This window comes from Sinohyriopsis cumingii, chromosome 2, assembly GCF_028554795.1.
Source record: "Sinohyriopsis cumingii isolate HCF-2022 chromosome 2, ASM2855479v2, whole genome shotgun sequence".
NCBI lineage: Eukaryota > Metazoa > Mollusca > Bivalvia > Unionida > Unionidae > Sinohyriopsis > Sinohyriopsis cumingii.
The window spans coordinates 80,577,590-80,599,314 of record NC_142962.1 but is presented as its reverse complement, the minus strand read 5'-3'; the positions used below and the strand labels follow the sequence as shown (position 1 = coordinate 80,599,314).

Sequence of the window (21,725 nt, the reverse complement as noted above, 5' to 3'; positions counted from 1 at the left end):
ACTGATACAGACCCAGATCTATGAATCATAATTATTGGGGCCACAATGGAGTTAGCAGAAGGAATTGGAATGGGGGCATCCTGAATTTGTGGAACAATTTGCAGCATCATTCCGAAATGTGGGAAGGCATAATCAACCATAAAATTTTACCTTAGACTAAAGGATTCCACTGCCCCAGCCCTTTGATCTAGGACTGGAAAAACATACATGGGGAGCTTGTTGTTCAGTCTAATTGTGAACAAGTCCACCAAGGTTCTCTCCTGCAGTCTGAACATTAACCCTGCTATAGACTGGTGCAGTAATAATTCTTTCAGGACTACAATGGCTCTCATGGACTGATTATCGGCCAGGATATTTTGTTGCCAGAATATAGCAAACACAAAGGGTAAAGCCCTCCTTGTTGCCTGAGGTACACTACCACCAACAAAAGAAGACCATGACATAATGACTCCTTAGCTGGTTGACATAACCTTGCAGATCTAACAATACTTGCCTCATTTCCAAAATGTTTATTTAAGGGTTGCCTCTTCTTGGAACCATAAGACCTGGAAAACTATCCTTTATAACACCAAGTGAGTGTCCCAGCCTGAATCTTTGACATGTCAAAAGTACAGAAATACGTGGGATGCAGGAGTGTGCAATGGAACTCCAGACAAAATCTGGTTCTGACTGGTCCACCAGCTCAAGTGGTTATGAAAACTTTTTCTAGTTAACTAATACTTTAGAAGAACTACTACATCACAAATTCAAATAGGTGATAGTGATCTTGCTTTGTTATGGGACTGGTACCAAACCCCATGAATACTTCAGTCACTAATGGAGCAGAAGGCATGCTCTACATGTAACTTGGGAGGCAACTGTGATGATGTATGTGTATTGTTGTTGTTGTTGTTGTAGAGTTTAACACCATTTTTCTGCACACGATAGGCTATACATGGCGGCCAGTATTAATGGTGGAGGAAGAACCCGGGAAAACCTCGGAAAGAACCACCGACCCACGAGAAGCTACTGGCAAGCTTTCTCACATACCCACATAGGCTGAATCCGAGACTCAAACCCACGCAGACAGAGGTGAGATGGCAGTGATCCATAATGGAGAGCGCTTTAGACCACTCGGCCACTCGGGGCCCCAAGTATGTGTATTATGACCATGTAAGTTCATTGAACAAACATCTTGCTAGAAAAAATTGGTTTCTTCTTCAAGTATGTTACTTGATCATAATAACTTAAGAGATTAAGTAACAGGTTGAGTGAGACACATCCCCTTACCCTGGAGATCATATCCAGTCCCAGGTCCTCTGGAAAACTTTTCTCTCCTCCAAATCCAGTGTCCTTATGAAGCTGTCAAATGACCAGAGAAGGTAACCTGTTGTGACACGACTATATGTCCCACCTGATCAAGCTGAACCATTTAGCATGAAAGATCTCTCAGACAAAAGCTGGAAAAGTGGACTTGTATCTCCATCCCACTGCATGGATAATGTCCAAGAACACTTTTACTCAAATTAAATGTTTGTAGCAACTGCCGTAACTTCATGAACTGAGATGCGAAGTAAATTCTGAAATGGGGTGGGGGTGGATTGACTTATAGTCAAGTAAACTTATAAATGAATAATGTCAAACTTATATTACAAAGCTATGGACAATTGAAAGCTCCCCAAATCCAAATCCGGCAGCGTTTTATCTACCAATACGTTATGCGTCAAATACACAGACTTTTCCGATTTGATGCACAAAAATCATCGCCGGTATGTAAACTGAGCACACCAATGTGATGTTTTACTGATTAACAGATAACAAAGGTTTGGTCTAAATATGGTTGATGGTACTTAAATTGACACACCTAAATATTATGTGTTGCTGATTAACACAAAATTATGGTTTGTTCTAACTGCTTCAATGGCTACATTTCAACTCTCCCAAACAAGGAAAACACACGCATATCAGTTTGTTGTGCTAATGTTATCATAAACTAAGCGTGGGGCATGGAGCTGACCTTATGTGACCTGTCACTGTCACATCATTTGTAGTAACAGGATGTTAGAACCATATAATCATCCCTCCCAAGAAAGAGGCCGAAAATAAACACATGATTTTTAAGTGATTCTCACAAGAAACTATTATTTAATGTGCACCTTTATCATGCAATGAAGCAACAATTTCCATTTGCTCAATTGTATGCCTTGCAATTGTATGCCTTGCATTGTTCCAAGATACTGTCAGTGTTCGAGGGAAAATGGAGTCCAAGGCAAAAAAAGTTTAAACGGATCCAAAACAGATGAAATTATCTTTTGGACCAAATTTATGACCAACCGATGACAATAGTATTGTTATCGAACTAGTGGAGCCTTCACCGTCCAAAGATGGTTACTCATAAGATAAAACGTAATTGGTGCAGCAATGGTTGAAAACATTCAGAAAGAAGTTAAGTCGCATGAAGAATGTGACAGTGATGACATCTTTATGTTTTGCCATTTATGTACAAAGGTTAAAAAAAGAACTCCATGACCAAAACTAGCAAAAACCAATAACTTTCAGAATAGTACACTGGCAAGGCATGCTGAGTTGCCAGAACACAAACTGCTGATTGAAGGTCCACAACACCAGGCAGATTTGAATGCAGGTTTACAAAAACATTCTTCAAACAAGACACAGCAGTGAAAGTGCTACACCAGGCAGATTTGAATGCAGATTTACAACAACATTCTTCCAAACAAGACATAGCAGTGAAAGTGCTACTTAAGTGTGTACATTGGCTGAGTGCAGAAGACATACCTTTTTTAAATACAAATCTCTTTTTAATTTAATACACAACAGCTGAAGAACTTGATGCCATTGGCATTTTAAAGAATTCTGCCAATCAGTATGACTCGGCTACTACCTGTTCAGAGTTACTTGAGAGCCTATATAACGCTGTTGAGGACAGTCTTATATGTGACCTGCAAAATTCGTCATTTGTAACAGCAATGGCAGATGAAAACACTGACACAGCCAACAATAAATGCCTTGTCATATATACTCAGATTGTTTCTGATGACATGAAACCATCAACAAGATTTTTAACAAATATAGAATGTTCAGATACTTCTGGCATGGGAACTGCCTTATTGGCTTTAGTCACATTATGTAACTAATATTTTTGTTGTGTATTTAAACAATATAATTATTTTTTAAAAACTACTGAAAATTGATCATCGGCTTGAATAAGACTCACAGGTTTGGATTCTGACTCACCGTTTTTTGCCTTGATGAGTCAAATGATTTACATGAAGCCATTTGTAGATGAATTACTTATCCAGTGTAGTTTTAACTGCATATTCACAATTCCATCAGACACCTGACCAAGTCTACTGCAAGGTGTGTGAACTGTCATCCACTGGCATAGGCCTCAGCCATTAAGAAAGTTTTCTCTATAATGACGTGCACTAATTTGTGAATGCCTGAATATATTTGTAATTAAAATGTATTAATTTCAAAAGATAACTCTTTATTCACAGAAATGGTACACAAATGAATAAAGGCATTAATAAATGACTGATTCAACAATCTAATTAGGACTTGTAGCAAAAACATAAAACCATGAGAAATATAACATATTGCAGAGTTAAGCCTTCTGTATAGCATTTTAAAAAATGTTATTATTGTTATTACATCTTATGTATAGCATTTGTTTAAAAATGGTACATCACTTACCTGGTGTTGTTTTCTGATGAACAATGGACTGGCATAACTGTTCTGAAATAAAAACACATGCATCAACCTCTTTGAATATCTCTGAAATTAAGCCATTTGGAACATTTTGTAACATTTGCCATAATGAATATCTTTAAGCATTAGCATTTTATGGTTCTCACTACAATGAATGGAATGAATTACAGTTTCTTTCATGCAAAATCTGTATAAAGATAGAAGACAAATGAACACATGCTTACAGGAAAAATTCGGACAAAGGTAAAATATGTCCTCAATAAATTTAGTTTATTTCATTTTATTACATCTGTAAAATCTAAGCAACATAAGAGTACAAATTAAAGATTAGCCAACCCTTAATTCTATGACATATAACCACTTCCATTTATTATACTGTTAGTGCTGTCAGTTCTATTGAATTCTGCCTAATCATCCTGTTTTTGTGTGTCTGTGGTTAGTTTATATATATATATATATTTTTTTTTTTTTATATATATAACACATACACAGAGCAACCTCACTGTGTTGCACCCCATGATAACACAAATTTGGATATAACATAGTTGTGGAGTGGCTCCCGAAATTTCCCATATTCATTCACAACATGAAAACATATTTCTTTTCTTCAAAGTACTTGAAATAGTGTATAAAAAATTATTATTATTTTGGGGAAGAGATCATGCATGAATTTGAATATAATACTATTGTGGCGTGGTTCCTGAAATTTTAAATACATGTACACATATTTTTCTTGTACCCAGAATATTTTTTTTAAAAAGTACATGAAATAGTGCATACAAAATTTTATTATCACTGTGGGGAAGAGATCGTGTATGAATTCATATATAATATGATCGTGGCATGGTCTCTGAAATTTTAAATACATGTACGTGTATTTTTTCATGCCCCCAAAAATACTTTTTTTTTTAAAGTATGGGAAATAGTGTGTAAAATGTTTTATTATCATTTGGGGAAAGAGTTTGTGTATAAATCTGAATTTAATAAGATCATGGTGTGGCTTCTGAAATTTAACAATTTCACCAGGTTCTTAAGTGTTATGCCAAAATAAGCATTATCAGAAATGTTACTTATTACTGATCCATCATTAAAGCCAGTATTCATCTTTGTGATTGTCTTCAATTAATTCTGTATACAATCTTTGCTCAAACAATAGCCAACATGTGTTTCTTCTTTAACTGCGTACACAACCAAGCAGCAGACAATGCGGTGGTTGATAAAAGGTTCTCAAAATTTAACCCTTTACCTCATAAAGCATAGTTACAAAGTGCAGCACACTATAAATAGAACACCTGTTACCTATTCGACTCCACACGCATAGGCCTGCCTGTTAACTGTTAAGCAATCTAGTGTATGTTACACTTAAAAGCAATTTTAACCATTTTACATTTTTGGTACACATCTATTATGTGTGGAAAAATTTAAGAGTAAAGTCCAATTGTTATTGCTGTTAATTATTTTTCATGGAAGAATTTTTATGTGCTTTAAAATCTTGAGTGAACTCGTTCACCATCAAGTCAGTGAAACCGCATGACCAACAGTAGCTGCCATTTCTCATACTCGAAATTTACAAGTTTTTTGTCCGCGTCTACATCACTAAGTCATCTGAATTTGATAATTTATAAAGACTAATTGCTGCTTACATCAATATCAGAGCCTTTACCTAAGTTATTGAAGCTTTCATAGTTGTGATTCTAATCATGAAAACTTCATAAGTACTGAATGAAATCCGCGACCTCCATTTTGGAGAGTGGAGATTACGAACCAGTTACTTTAAATAGCAGATATCGACCAGAGCATAAACAGTGACCACGTGATCTGACGTAATTGTCATTCGCAGAAATGAATGTAGTATTTAACAAGGGTTTTTCCCCGAAGGTGGCGCTACGAAAACCAGCTTAAAATGGCTTATGTTTATAGCAGGCATCAAAAGGCGCTTCCATGCGAATGTAGTAGAGGTGTCCAAAGGCGCTTGCATGAGGTAAAGGGTTAATAAACATAAAAATACGAAAGCTGCCAACATGTTTGTTGGGACTGGAGGTGTTATTAGATGCAATCAGTTGACCAGTAAATAATGTCCACTTTATTAGCTGGAAATTGAAATGGTATGAACCTGTACATGCATTCAGCTTAAAAATCTTTATGAAAGAATTCTTCACGTTTCTTTTAATATTCACAAAATCTGAAGTAAAAGTTATATGCACGCTGAAAGCATGTGTTGTCTGTCAATTATTCTTGTTGTAGTCATTCAAATGAATAGGTGTACAAGTGTTGATTATTGGGAATTTACAATGGATAAAGGTACACGGAAACACATATGAGAAAATTTTAGCAGTATGAAATTTGTACAGACACCATTCGTAGACCATGAAACGTAATGAACCGTACATGTGCTTTGTCTTTCTTAACCTAATTTTGCTCTTAATTTTTCCCACTGAATTCAGACACATAATGATCTGTGACAAAATTACTTAACAGTTTAAATATGCATGCAATTTTTGCAATGGAATTACATATATTATGGATTAACTACATGCCACAAAGGTACGATAACAGACAATAAGTAAACGGTGTTAACTCTGTTCATGCTATATATTAGATGCTGAATTCATGATCTGTGACAAAATTATTGAATATTTTAAATCTGTGTGCAATTTTTCAATGGAATAACATGCATTATGGATGAACTGCATACCATGACAGCACAATAGTAAACGGTGTTGATACCCTATTCATCATATACATTAGTTAAGAGTTTAACGTTGTTTTTTCTGAGTTCATCGTGGTATAAATTGTCAGTTGCCGACTCACACGGCAAATAACGCCCGAAGGGCGTTATGTAAGCTGTGTGAGTCGGCAACTGACAGTTTATACCACGATGAACTCAGAAAAAACAACGTTAAACTCTTATAACTGAAATTTTAATTATTTTTTATGTTATTTTGTTTGCATCATTAAAAAATATAAATCTTAATTGAGCGTAGTAATACATGTTTGGGGTTTTTCTGTTACGTAGCTATTTATAGCAGTTAGGCTTGTCCTGCTTGATCGTAACAAGGTCATCATAATACCAGTCCTTCAACCAACGATAGCCCATGTAAGGAATTATAACAATGCTGCCATGATTTTTATATTTTGCCTTAATGGACACGTTTATTCAAAGTGAGAGCTCAATATTTAAAGTCACGATGTCATGGCTGTAAGAATGTATGCATTCGTAGACTGAATGTGATTTGGCAGATTCATCACTGTTCTGGCACATGAGTGATCTAATTTCGCTATTCAAAACCTATTTTCGTGTTTATAAACAAGATAGACTAATACATTTATGTGTATGATGTTAGGTTATATAAAGTCTGTGATCAGTTTTGTTAGTTCAGACATACACACACACACATATCTAATATAACTGAGTATTTATTTTATCCCTTAAGTTATTATTATGATTTGATTAGTGACAATGGTTTATAACCTGATCCCTCTCATCAAATGTCTGACATCATTGTTGAAAATAGACACACAAAAGGACAGATGCAGACTGAGGCAAATGCTGATATAGAATGCTCCTTGTGGAAGAAGCTATGACTTTTTAACTCAGGGGTTCAAAACAGCAAGATAATTTAATTTGTTGAATTTTGTGTTTATTGTTTACACACTTTTCTAAGTATAGTGTAACAATAATTACAATACAGCAATATCACTATAAAAATGAAAAATTGTATGACACATTCATGTATTTACTACTTTGATATTTGTACTTGTATCTAACTATTTGTTATGCATTTTCTTAATTTGTCTATAATTATTCATTGAAAATTGCCATATAATAAAAACCAGGAGTTGTACATGATGTTTTGTAAATTATTATTCTAGCCTTGATAGTTGAGATGGGGCACTTAACTTGAAAATCATGTATTTCCTTAACTTGTTTGCACTTACTCGTTTTAGTTGGAACTAAACTGGAATGTGCAGTTATTGAAATGACAGGTTGATTGTGTAATGAAACCTGTCATAGAGTTCACTGTACTATGTGACAGTGCTTGTAGGTGATTTTGAGCAGATTCAGTGCTAACATTTACTTGATTTGTACTGCTAGAGTTTGTAGTGGTCATTTTAACATTTGCTTGCTTAGTACCGCTTGAGTTTGTAGGGGTCATTTGAACATTTACATTTGCATGAGATAGCATTGCTGAAGAGTCTTGAGCAGACAGTGCTACATTTGAACATACATTGGAAAGAATGTTGCTCATCTGTTGTTTATGTTGAGTGCTGGGCCTTGTGTATGGTTTCAATGATAGTTCATTGGAGTGGTCAGACAAAGACATAATGTGCCTAGCTGGAAGGTTGGCATCTGTCATTGCATTCAGAGCTGTGGCACGAAGAGAGTGAGCAGTATATCTTGCAGATATATGGGCATTTTTGCATATGTCAGGCATAAAACAGCTAAATTGTCTCTTTCCAACACATCTTGTTATGTACCATATTTGACACAATTTGGGATTTTCAAAAGCACTTTTATCAGTGTGACAAAATAATGATTCAGCTTTTGGATTAATGCGTGTGAGGTAGTATTTTACTGACCTGACTGGGCAGTTTTGACCACCAGTTGCATACATTCTCTTGTCAGAATTTTCCTCCTTAGCATTTAAGTCTCCCTGATGATTTTTTTGTATAGTTTGATGGGTCAGAATGACATATTCAGCCCCTGTTTCATCACACCTGATTTCAAGACTGTTGGGTGTTAATTGACTGTGAAATTCTAATCCACGAGTAACATAGTGGATGGATAGATATAACCAAATCCTGTATCTGAGTGTGATAGGGTTATCTTGCATCAGGTACTTATTGATTGCATACATGTCTGATGGAGGAATAATGGGTTTGTGTTGAGTTGATCTTGATAAACCATTCTTTGTGTTAAACTTTAATTTTCCATTTAACATGTCATTTGCTTTTCTAAACTCAGGGTCTGTAACAATATTGATTTGACGACCACATTCAACCTGCATGTAGCGATTAATAGCAGCACGGACATTTTTTAATGTGTTTTTATGGTATTCCTCAGCTTGGGCTTCAGGGAGCATCCTCTTTCTTGTTTCGGTGACCTTGGGGGCTGCTTCGGCATAAAATATGGCTAACATTTGGGCCAAATGTGAAGACTCAGCTGACTTCAGATCAATCTCAATATTCTTCTCTTTGCACCATTCTGAAATTCATGTTTTTCAGCTTGGTAGTATCTAATTTTTTAACATTTAAAATATTTAGATCTTTGGGAAGAATCATTCATGCATATCTTCTCTTCATTTTTTTATTATTAGTTACTATTATATAAAAGATTGGTTACATTTTTAGGCTGTCACAAGTATTACTTTAAAGGTAAAGTACACCTTATTCACTGCAGAGAAAGCTAAGTCTCATTTTTATAAAAAAAAATGGCATGAATGATTTATAATTATTTTTTGTTGTTTCTTTTTGCATAAAAATTAACAAAATAATGCCTTTTCATAACATAATTTAAGAAAATAATAAATAAGAGCAAATTAAGTATCAAGCAACGTTACTTTAAGCTTACATTGATGAACAGTCCAATATACTACTAATTATTATTATTATTATTATTATTGTTGTTGTTGTTGTTGTTGTTGTTGTTGTTAATTTATTATGATTATTAAATGAATGAATAAATCTACCTGCGAAAGTGTTGTAGCCCCATTGAGTATTTTTCTTCGTAGACTTTGAGTACCGCTGTTCAGATATGTTTAAGAGATCTTCCTCTTTAAGTGATTTGAAGCGTTTTGGTTTGTGGTCATCCTTGTTATCAAATGGGAACGTGACTGGTGTTGGTTCATTCAAACTAAATGGTAACTCAATTTGTGATTCTTCCACTTCAAAAGACTCGTCAAAAAGGGATGGGTCAAAATTTTCAATATCTTCCTGCATATAATCTATCTGATAAGGCAAAGTTAGCGAAAAATCTCCAAATTCTGACATATCAGTTTCAGCGTTGGATAGCTATAAATACCGTATACTGGTGACCTTGACCTAGCGCACTTTCAAACATTTTTATCCATATTTTTAACAAATTTCCTCAAAGAAAGAATGATTTTATTCATAAAAGATGAGAAATATCGGTTGCTTTAGTCTTTAAGATTTAATTCTTTTTGTTTAAATTGTAAGAATGTTCTTTTCCTTTATTGCTTACTTCGTGTCTGCCTTCACTAGCAGTGTTTATATTATGCTGTACACGTGACTCTATTTATAGAAGTGGGTATTCTTAGAAAAGTAGTTCTCCTTACAGTTCATACAGAAATGAACGCAATTCATTTTGATCACGTGGTAAGAATCTGACCAATGGAAATGTTACTTTCCTGTACCAGCTACTGGCATTGCAATTATACATGTATAAACGTATATGTACCAATGCGTTGTTCTCTGAAAAAAGTAAAATACTGTAAAACCCCACATTAACGCAACCCCGCTATTAATGTGATCCAATTTTTCGCCCAATTATCACATTATAGCAGGGTTTCAGTGTGTGTGTGTGTGTGTATATATATATATATATATATATATATATATATATATATATATATATATATAGAGGAGAGACAGAGTATGTGTGTATAAATATGTAAGTAACTGTACTGCATGTTCATTCTCTCGTTTTTTTTAATTGTTAAGATATTCAAAAATTAAAATCTTTCATGTGCTGTGAAGGACACATGATGAGACAAATTATTCATGTCAAATTTAACCTTCTTCCTTTGATTGCTACAGGCTTCAAGTTATACAACACAGATAAAAAGTCTGTCATTTAATGCCAAGGCAATTGGAGGACACACCAGGGTAGCCAATTTGGGTTAATACAATGTTTGGATTCAAACCAATATCCTTTCAGTTACAGAAATTGTAAACCTACTCACACTAATAAAAATAAATAAAATTCACACAAAAATATTGCAATAAAGTAGTATTTATATATTCTTCATATATAAACAAACTTATCTATATGTCAATTTCAACTTTTCTTATCTGCTGAAGACATTTATAAATTTTTTTTTATAGAAAAGTGAATTCTTCTTTTTGGTATAATTATTCGTTTACCCACCCATGAAAAGAAAGATTTGTACTCATTAATAACAATCTCAATAAAAATAACTCCAAAAATGTGAAATAAAAATATATAAATATTCTGAGGACTGTAGAATCATGAAAACATTTATATCCCATCTACTATTACTAGTGAAATATGCCAAGGTCATGTTACTATAAGAAATAATGAATTTCTTTAGTTTCTTTGGCATAAACAGATTAAGTCACAAAGGCATAATTAATTTTTTTAAATATATTAATAACAAGGATTAATACTGAGACAACAAGTCTGAAGGCTGGATTTTTCTATGAAGATGTCTTCAAGAACTTGGTGGGTGTCAATCAATGTTTATTGCATAGCTAATAATTACACACCATATACTTGCTTATAAATCAAATCCAACTGCAAACAACACAAACCTTGACCTGCTGTTATGTAATGTATAAGCAGATCATGGTCTATGTTATTTGTTCTACTCAATACTCCCAACAAACAGCATAAGTTTAGATCTGCTGGTGCATTATGTGATGGTAGATCTGGGTCTGTGCAGTTTGCAGCTAGACTCAACTTGTAAGTAAGTATATATGGTAATTAATCTTATGTTACTCGTTTAGGCTTGAATAAACAGTAACACAGAAAGCAAAAACAACAAGCTTTGAAAAATGTAACAAATAATTTATTTCCCTGGAAAAATTCTGTAAAAATGAAAAAATAAAAACTTACGGTTTTAAGAATATAATCAAAAAATAATCCAAGAATAATCCACAAAATTAAATTTTAGAAGTCCTAATAATGAAATGTTCTAACGAATTCAAGTTTGAGTCTTGATGAAGAATCCAAGATAGAAGGCGATGACATATACTGTATCCTATGTGGTGACGAAATGTCTATAGTTCTGTGTTATTCACAAACAATAATCTGGTGTTTGAATTAATGAAATGTCTTTGTCCAAAAATTCTGTATGAGCACTCAAACTTTTCCAGGAAAAAGAATTATCCTTGGAATCCCAATAATTTGAATAAACATTAAAATGTAATTCTCAAAATGACACAAGAAAAGAAACACCTTTACGTCTCAGTGTTTAGAAGCCCAACTGGCAAAAATGTCTATAAACAATGATTATACAGTAAGTCGAAATGCAAAACAAATTCCCGTATGAGGGTAAACTTTCCAGAACCTATAAGAAGTATTTACATATATTTCACGTATGACCTTGACAAAAACCAATCATTTAACTCTAACAATTGGCTAAAAATAAAAAGTTGTTTACTTGTTTCAGTGATTTCTGAATTAAGGTCATGAGCTAGGTCAGCATAAGGTGTTTACAACTGAATAGTCAAGGTCAAACTATTTTCTGAAAAATATCAAGTTCCAAATAAAAATATCAAGTTCCTAGTAAACAAAACTACATTATTTTGACATTATTTTGACATATAATGAAATTAAAAATAAAAATATTAAAAAACTTACAAGCAATTAAATTAAATCAAATATAAATTAAATCCAATATATGTAACATTATTATGACATCACATTGCACTTCTATGAACTTTGGGTGAGACTCACTGTAAGATGATGTAATTACAACTTTAGTTTCTCACTGAATATTGACGAAGTTAATCTTTTACAATTTTAATAATCACAATAAAAGTACTGTATAAGAAGTTGATAAATAAAATATATATGACACCAAAGAAGCTGTAATCCCATAGAAACAAAATTTAAGACTGTCAAACAGATTGCATAATTCAGAAAAATGCATTGTTTAAGGATGAATCACACTGATGCACCATAGATGTATCTGCCAAAAAGACTGTATTAGAAAAGAACTAAATTCCAGTGCTGCAGATAGAAAGTGCTGTACACAATTTAATCAAATCAAATAGTGTTTTAGACTCACCTCTGGGTCCTGGTGGTGATAGAAAGAGCAATAGTACAGTGTTGTCAACACTGGCTGGTGGATAATTGAGACCACACGTGGATGTGTCATGAAGATTCCAGGCTTTCGTAATGTCTGCTCCAACTCATCAGCACTCTGCAAGTAGAAATGATTAAAATGCAACATTTTTCACTTAAACTTTATTTCATGTCTCTAGCACAAGAAGTTCTAATAACTTCAAGATGAACAAGCTTGTAGATTTTTCCAAATATTGCAGATTTTCTCTAAGTTTGCATATCTGCAAATTTGCATTACACTTGTTTAATTTTAAATTTTCTCATTTTTGTAGAATTTTTGCATGTATATGTACCAAGAATGTAAATAAATTCATGCTTAGAAAAGTTGGATATTTTATCCTTTTATCTGTATATCTGTCAGTGGATGTTGTGGATTTTATGACAAGTTCTTGTGGCACTAATGCTGAGATGCCAACTCCTGAGCATATTTATTGGTAATCTTGGCATCAATTACTCAGAATATTAGCAGCTGTCCAGCAGAGGTAATAAGCTCATTAAAAGTAACAAATACAATTGTTTTGCATCGTCTTTTAAATCAAAATGTATCTGTATAGTCAGAAATGATGACGGTCTGATCATAATAAATGGTGCATCCATTCATCCAATTGCAGAACCATCAATTCCGTACACATTTACAGTCAAAACAATCGCCTTAAACATTTACAAACAGTACATGGAAATCATGCTATAACATGATTGCTGGCAACATGTCATCATTCTGTGCAACATATTATGCAACACTGAGAAGAGTCAGTTAAATGAACAAAATATTGCATGTGTATTCTTTTTGTTATAGAACACAGTGGTAGTGGTGGTTGTGGTGAGCTTCAGTGACCATTTCCAATTTAAATTGATGCATATTTAAAAAGAAACACTTAAAATAATGATTACATATTAAATATTTTTTTTGTTGTTGCAGAAGACAATGCCATCATGTACAAGAAAATTGGCAAATGAATACATACTGTAAACAGTTAAAGTACACATGTATATACCAACTAATCTCATTGTATTTATGACAACACAGTCATACAATTCCATCAAAGATTTGTGAAAAGGAAGCATACTTTCCAGACTTTTTTCACACCCCATGTGATCCTCCCACAATCCCCATGAAGGCAGCAAGTAAAGAGGCTAATAATATCCTCTTGCATAATTCCATGTCTGCCTCTCAATTCCAAGACAAGGTACATGTACAACACCTATATAACTATTAGTCAATGACTAAGCCTTATAATTCAACATTACATCAGCTTACCACACCATTAGTTCCTCCCTTAATGGTCATTATCAGACAAAGCCCATTGCAAAACTGGCAATTTGTATCTAAAATAACTCAAGATCATCAAGTTGTGCATAAACTAAAATTTTATAAATCATCATACTTTCCAGAACTTTCTCTGCTAGAATACATCTGAACCCAGATACTTCATTTCTTTCTATTACCCTAAATTTATTTTGAGCTGCATTCATATATGCTGGTCAAATCTGATGAGACTAATTTTTTACTGACAATAAAATGTTCAGATAAAAATTGGGAATTTCTTGAAAAATACTTTAATAAGACTCCTCTATGAGTACTGACTTCATAATATACTTGAGATGAATACAGCAATGGTATGAAGCTGTCTCAACCATGTTTGGGAACAAACTACAGATAAAATATGATCTTCAAGAAACACTTCAGTCTTTCTCTAAAAGACAGTGGAAAGCATACACAAAATAGGCCCTATATTTATTGCAACATTAAGCTAGACTTTTCATTTTATCATAACACATTTGATTACAACAGCAAAATGCTCCACTGATACAACTTAAGTGGTTTTGTTCCAGTTATTGTCCAACTAAAGTACTGGTATATATATATGTAACATTAGTGTTATTATGACAAGTGCTCTGTGTATAACTGCATAATAAATATGAAGCTATATCTACATATCTCACTATATTTTAAACAAATAAAAAGGACTGAGACAGATCTGAAGCATATGTGTATAGCCACAGAATGAATTCAAAACTGAAATGAAATATATAATCTAGGGATATATTTATACTGATGACATTAACTTTCAGAGGTAGGATGGGAGTGAGTGTGTGCATGCATGTGACAATGACCAAACATGTACCTGAAAAATATCTGACAAAAGTCAACAAAGTTTATGAAACTCTGTAGCTCATTTATGCCCAAAATATCTTATTCTACTTATTAAGGGATAGATTTTGAATACATACAGAGTTTAAAATTTACCAAAGAAGTCAGTTGTTTAGTTGCAAAACTTTGCTGTGGAGTTAGTGCTGATGATTTGCAATTACTTCTTAGGTACATATTAAATAATCTATCCATTTAGGTCATGAAAACCTATTTACACAATTGTTGTTGTGGGGTTTAACGCCATTTTTCAGCACGATAGGCTATACATGGCGGCCAGTATTAATGGTGGAGGAAGAACCCGGAAAACCCCGGAAAGAACCACCGACCCACGAGAAGCTACTGGCAAGCTTTCTCACATGCCCACATTGGCTGAATCTTAGACTCGAACCGCCGCAGACAGAGGTGAGATGGCAGTGATCCGTAACGAAGAGCGCTTTAGACCACTCGGCCACTCGGGGCCCCTATTTACACAATGACATTCTTTTAGTGCCCAAGTGTGTATGCCAACTGGCTGGCAGGCATCATATGTCATAAAAACCTATTTACACAATGACATTCTTTTAGTGCCCAAGTGTGTATGCCAGTTGGCTGGCAGGCATCATACGTCATAAAAACCTATTTACACAAAGACATTCTTTTAGTGCCCAAGTGTGTATGAGCTCTCTGAAATCTTCGTATGTAGAGTAACAAATCTATCATCTCCATATTGAAATCCCATACGGCAGTGATCGGCAGATCCTGAACAAATAACACAGATAATTCCAGTGACAGAAATTTGCATAATTATATGCCCTATTGTAAACACTGATGTTGATGACGTAAAACACAAAAATGCCACGAGACCGCGCAAAATGTCAACAACAGTGAGTACAATCTTCTTCTACGGTATCTGTGCATGGTTTTCCTTTATCAAAAGATATTGGTGTGGGGTGGTGAATTGCAATAAAAAGTAAAGCAGTTTAAACATACATTGTTTGGTAAAATAAATAATCCTATAATACAAGTATGCATTTTCTAAATTATGCAAAACACTACTTAGATATTAGTCTTTGCCAAATTACTTAGTACCATTTTAAATGACCCATGTTAAAACCTTTTGTATTTAGTTTCATATCAATTATATGTATGTCATCATGCAATGGGGGTACTCAATGAGATTGTCTCCATACTACTTTTATCATTTTGTATTATATAAGGTGGCCAGAGGCCACATCATTTACATGGCCACCTCATATAATACCAAAAAGATCAGACAAATAAAATTCACTCACTTCTGGTATATGACACCAAAGTCACTGATGACACTGACATTGTAAATGTTTTCAATGTTTTTCCACTAACACTGCCACTAAGTTACAAGAACCAGTGATAGAAAACAACTTAAATGAACTGAAAAAGTTCTGCAGCAGCAAAATCCCTAAGGAGGTATGTTTCTCTATCCCACCAGTAACAAAAAAATCTTTGTTATAAAATGACTCAGTAAACTTGATATTAGCAAGAAAGCTACTGAACTTGATCAGATTGGTCCACCACCCATTACAACTTCAGCTTCAGCTATTTCAGATAGCATAACATTCATAATCAATTTAAATACTGCAACCTCATCTATCCCAAAAATATGGAAGACTGCAAAAGTAATGCCTATGCACAAATCTGGTTCTAAGAATGATGCTGATAACTACCAGCCAATTTCAATAGTATCAAAACTTGTCAAAATTTAGAAAAACATGTCCATGACTCATTCATGTCATATTTAATGAAACACTTGTTGTTACAACCTAATCAATCAGACTTTAGACAAAAACATTCACGTGAGACTGGCTTGATCTCCGTAACTGATAAATGGCTTCAAGCACTTGATCAAAGTCGAATAAAAGGATCTGTATTTGTAGATTTCAAGAAAGCTTTTGACATTGGTGGATCATGAAATCCTTTTGAAGAATCTGAAAATCTACCCATGTAATGAAAGCATAATTAGATGGTTCACTTCATACTTAAGTGAGAGAACAAAGCATGTTTATATAAATAATGTTCTGTCTGAACCGGCACAATTAGATATGTAGTACCACAAGGTTCAATTCTAGGTCCATTACTATTTATTAATGGCCCACCACTTTTTACTAAGGGATTCAATTTCATCTACAGATCTCTATGCAGATGACACAACATTGTCAGACATCCAAAACACAAAGCACAAACAAGAAATTTCTTTACAGGATACCCTAAACAAACTGGACAACTGGTGCACATGTTATGGCATGGTGGTAAATACTGGTAAAACTAAAATGTTAATTATATGAACACGGCAAAAAGAACAAATCTTGGTAGTGATGGACTATGTCTAGCATAGAAGGATAAAAATTTGCAAATGGTTCATCATGATAGACTACTTGGTGTTTTGATAGATAATAACCTATCATGGACTGAACATAAACATGTCAGTAAAAAGGTTAATTCAAGTTTATGGCTTTTCAGTAGGATATTTTTTCTCTGAAAAATGCAGAAAACTATAACATTTAGATACAACCCTATATAGACTACTGTAACACAGTGTGGAGTAATTCAAATGATAAAAATATAGCAAAGCTAGCACATCTTCAAACAACAGCATTCAGGCTAATATCAATCCAGAAAGAAAGCAAGGAAAATTTAGCTGGTAAGTTAAAAATATTACCTATTAAAGACCGAATCCAGTTGAAAAAAGCCAAATTAATGTACAGGATATCTGCTAATTGTGCTCCTGAATATTTACAATCACTATTCCTGTATAGGCTACCTGGTAATACTCCCCACCTGCGATCCATGCTTCCCAAACAGTACAAAATTCCCAAACCAAACAAGGAATTATTCAAAAAACGTTTCCAGTACTCAGGAACTTTGCTCTGGAATAGTATTCCAATTGACATTAGAAATGCAAACTCTATTTCCTTCTTCTAAACCCAATATATAAAGTGGTTTCAGAGATGCAGTTAAAACAGATAAATTCCTTTGTATGAGGGCCTCAAGGTAGATTAGTTCTTAAGTTAATTGTGTTACCCTCTTTAAATAAAGTAATTATTATTATTATTATTTTTATTATTATTATTATTGATTTTGTCTTCATCAGTCACTAAACTTAATGATATAGGGTTATTGGTTTAGAAGTTCAAGCAACCATATGTAGCAAAATACATAGAGTGACGTAAATAAATGCTTGTGGTACAATTTTAAATTCTTGTGGCAATCAAAATATAAACTAGCTAAAATCATTTCATATATAGATACAAGTGATCTATGCTAGTGGCATACAAATATTCAATACTGTTAAGGTTGACTTTCTCTTTTTCCAATGTAAGTAATAAATTTATTATTTTTATTTTTAAAAAAATACAAAACGGTAACAAAGTCTATGCAATCTTACTTTGGAGTTCAGTGAATAGACCTGACTAGATTGTAGTTTTTAATTTTTTTTTAGACCCGACGTGTACAAAATTCATATATCCATTTAAGTCTTGTAAAATAAATACTACACTTTTATTCTTCTGTTTTAAATATAATGCATGCTTTAAGGTGTATTTCTACAGCCCCAAAATATGTTAAGATAATACTAAATATGTGATGTGATGTGTTTTTTATTTTAACGTAGCTTTAACAATTTTTCAGTCATATCGCTACGATGTCTGTAATGTGGCAGTTTATAGTGATAATACTAAATATGCACTATCATGATAAACAGAAGGATTTAATAATCCTAAAATGTTTTATTTGTCCAGAATTTAGACTGACATGAAGGCTTGCAAGAAACAGAATTTTATTTCACATCTGATCAAACATTTTGGGTAAGAATTTTAATTGCCCAGTCTGCATGACATTAAATTTTTCCACCTCTGAACTGCTGATTACTGCAAATGATTTCTGTAATACAAATTTTACTTGATGTAATGGCAATTCTGAAACTTCTTTAATTCTTTCAATAACTTTTAAGCATTCCTTGAACATGTTATTGCCAAAATTTAAATTTTTTATGTACAAAATATATACCACAAAAGGTATCAATAACTTGACAGGTATGTGGGCTACATTACAGAAAACCTTTTTCTGTATACAGGATATGTGTAGCAGCTGCCAGTGAATGTGTAACTTGCACTTTGTACCAATGAAATCAAAATACTTCATCTATTTACAGAGTCAAAACTTTGGTAGTTACTCTTACAACATTTTCAGTGACTTCTATTTCCAAGGTGGACTTGCAAAGATTGATAATTGATACAAATACATGATTGTTGTAAATGTTGCCATGGTATCATGATTTTAGCTTTCAAGCTTTTTTTGTACCACATTCATACAGGGATTCAGTATGCTTAATCTTTAAAATATATTCTAGGAGATCATAAGTGTGGAGCCAGACTGGCTGAGGGAACTGTTCATATAGATGTTACAGTTCCACCCCAGCCTTGTCTTTAATGTACTGGAGCCAGGTTCAAGGCAGTGCGGTGGTTATCACCCAATCCCCAAAACAGGATTACCAGAATGGTGTGTGGAAAATGTAGGGAGATGCCCACAGACCTGGAATAGGTGTTGTGAGAGACAGCTCTGCATATGACTTTTGCTGGTAATGAAAATATCAAGTTCTGTTTAGAATGTGTACTGTCTCTTAATGTATTATTCTTAACATGATTAACACATTAACCCCTAGCGATGACTTAATGGGGTAGGAGGTAGTAGCCTACTGCCAAGCTCTGTAGAGTCATGGTCATGCATGATACACTAAAGTGGGTGGTATTATATAAAGATAGACAGATATAGCTCTACAATGATACCAAATAATCTGGAATATCTAGTTACACTACAAAATACAGATAAAAAACCTCATTTTTTGGACCCAACATTTTTCTACCCAAAATTTGCCTGTGGTCAGAATCCAATTTTGTGTCTGGATTTTAGACTTTTTGGTCTCAGATCTAAGGCAAACCAGTATGAACTGCAAACAGACACGTGAGCCTTTGCAAAAAGTAGGATACGATGGGCCTTTGGAATAAAGGGTGGTCTCGATACAAAAAAATGGCTCCATTTAGCAACAACAACAAAAAATAAACCCAACTTTTACCCTTCTGCTCATGCAAGAGTCAAATAGCCAATGAAAAATGATGTTTCTAACACAACTAGGCAGTAAGTTATTGATAGATCACCGAGGATTTGGTGTTTTTGGACCTATTCAGAAATAGCTTTCAAAATGTGTTTCCTACTCAATTTTCAGACAAAAATGTCAAAAACCTCCAGGGGTTAATGTGTTAAACAGTGCATTTTGATGATGTCACCAAATTTGAATATTCCTTGCATATTTAATCACTTGTGCATCGACATTGCACATAAATTACAAATTTAGCAATTCCTTGACGATTTGAGAAAAACAAAAAAATCTTCTTAACACATTCACCCCTAGCAATGACTTAACGGGGCAGGAGGTAGTAGCCTACTGCCGAGCTCTGTAGCGTCATGGTCATGCATGATACAGTAATGTGGTTGGTATTATATAAAGATAGACAGATATAGCTCTACAATGATACCAAATAATCTGGAATACCTAGTTGCACTACAAAATACAGATAAAAAACCTCATTTTTTGGACCTAATTTTTTTCTACCCAAAATTCACCCGTGGTCGGAATCCAATTTTGTGTCTGGAATTTAGACTTTTTGGTCTCAGATCTAAGGCAAACCGGTATGAACTGCAAACAGACAGATGAGCCTTTGCAAAAAGTAGGATACGATGGGCCTTTGGAATAAAGAGTGAACTCAATATAAAAAAATGGCTCCATTTAGCAAAAAAGAAATTTTAAAAAAATCCAACTTTTACCCTTTCTGCTCATGCACGAGACAAACAGCCAATGAAAAACGATGTTTCTAACACAACTAGACAGTATGTTACTGAAAGATCACTGAGGATTTGGTGTTTTCGGATATATTCAGAAATAGCTTTCAAAATGTGTTTCCTACTAAATTTTCAGGCAAATATGTCAAAAACCTCCAGGGGTTAATGTGTTAAAAGTTTATTTAACATAAGAAGTTTCAAGACTTTTAGTGACACTGCTTACCAATTGAGACATATGCTTAGATTATTTCTTTGCAAGCACTGTGAAAGAATTTTAAAATTGTAAGCCATCCAAAAACAGACATGCATACATGTGCAAATAATAAGGACTTTTTTTACAATTGATACTCATCAAGTAGATTCTTTTCATTACCTGGTTTCAATGTGGGTACTTCAATATGCTAAACAAATCTAAACTGATGATGATACAAGGATAAAATTCTTATGTAAATATTATCATCATCTGCAATCAGCCATTCCTATTTGATCCCAATGCAAGAGTCTCTGACTTCTAGAAATGCTCCCCAAAAACTTTGAGCTGTCCATCTTAACATAATCTACACATAATATCAGTTCTAGTTGCGATGGAACTCTCAGTACTCATGTCAAAATAAAAACCATGTGCAGTTTTGATATATGTGTATTTTACAGTGGAATTTGCTGATCGAAGATGAATAAGATTTGAACAAGCTCATGTTCCTATTATTTTTTTATACATATTTTTTTACATTTTAGAAACAGCATATTACAAATTGGAATAATGTTTCAGAATTTTCAAGTTCTTGTCATCAATGATAAAGTTGACTTGATGAGTGCCAACAGACATGTTGCCTATAGGCGGTTCATACTACGGCAACATGGAAGGCTCACGTCTGGAGACAGACATGTAATTCCCTCTTACCGTTTCTGGCAGATACGTGACAAATATCCAGATGGACAATTTACTGGCTTCATCCCTTCTAGGCT

At 33.8% G+C, this 21,725-nt stretch overlaps 2 protein-coding genes across 4 annotated transcripts in view; both read right to left on the bottom strand.

Annotated features, from left to right (window-relative positions):
• The window catches only part of LOC149805266 (spermatogenesis-defective protein 39 homolog), a 173,426-nt gene that overhangs the window by 44,091 nt on the left and 107,610 nt on the right, over positions 1-21,725 (bottom strand). For all 3 annotated transcript variants that reach the window (XM_089948965.1, XM_089948956.1, XM_089948972.1), the window contains 2 exons: positions 12,702-12,836; positions 3,694-3,735 (listed from right to left, as the gene is read on the bottom strand). In XM_089948965.1, coding sequence (XP_089805091.1) covers positions 3,694-3,735; positions 12,702-12,836 — 177 coding nt within the window. The remainder of the gene's footprint in view (positions 1-3,693; positions 3,736-12,701; positions 12,837-21,725) is intronic.
• LOC149805268 (uncharacterized) lies at positions 7,653-9,699 on the bottom strand. The gene is made up of 2 exons (XM_089951253.1): positions 9,399-9,699; positions 7,653-8,914 (listed from the first exon to the last, which is right to left on the bottom strand). The coding sequence occupies exons 1-2, from the start codon at positions 9,697-9,699 to the stop codon at positions 7,653-7,655; spliced, it is 1,563 nt and encodes a 520-aa protein (XP_089807379.1).

Coding starts and splice junctions, on each gene's coding strand:
- LOC149805268 (XM_089951253.1), bottom strand. CDS start 9,699: ATGTCAGAATTTGGAGATTTTTCGCTAACTTTGCCTTATCAGATAGAT. Junction 8,915..9,398: donor GGGCTACAACACTTTCGCAG/GTAGATTTATTC, acceptor CATGAATTTCAG/AATGGTGCAAAGAGAAGAAT.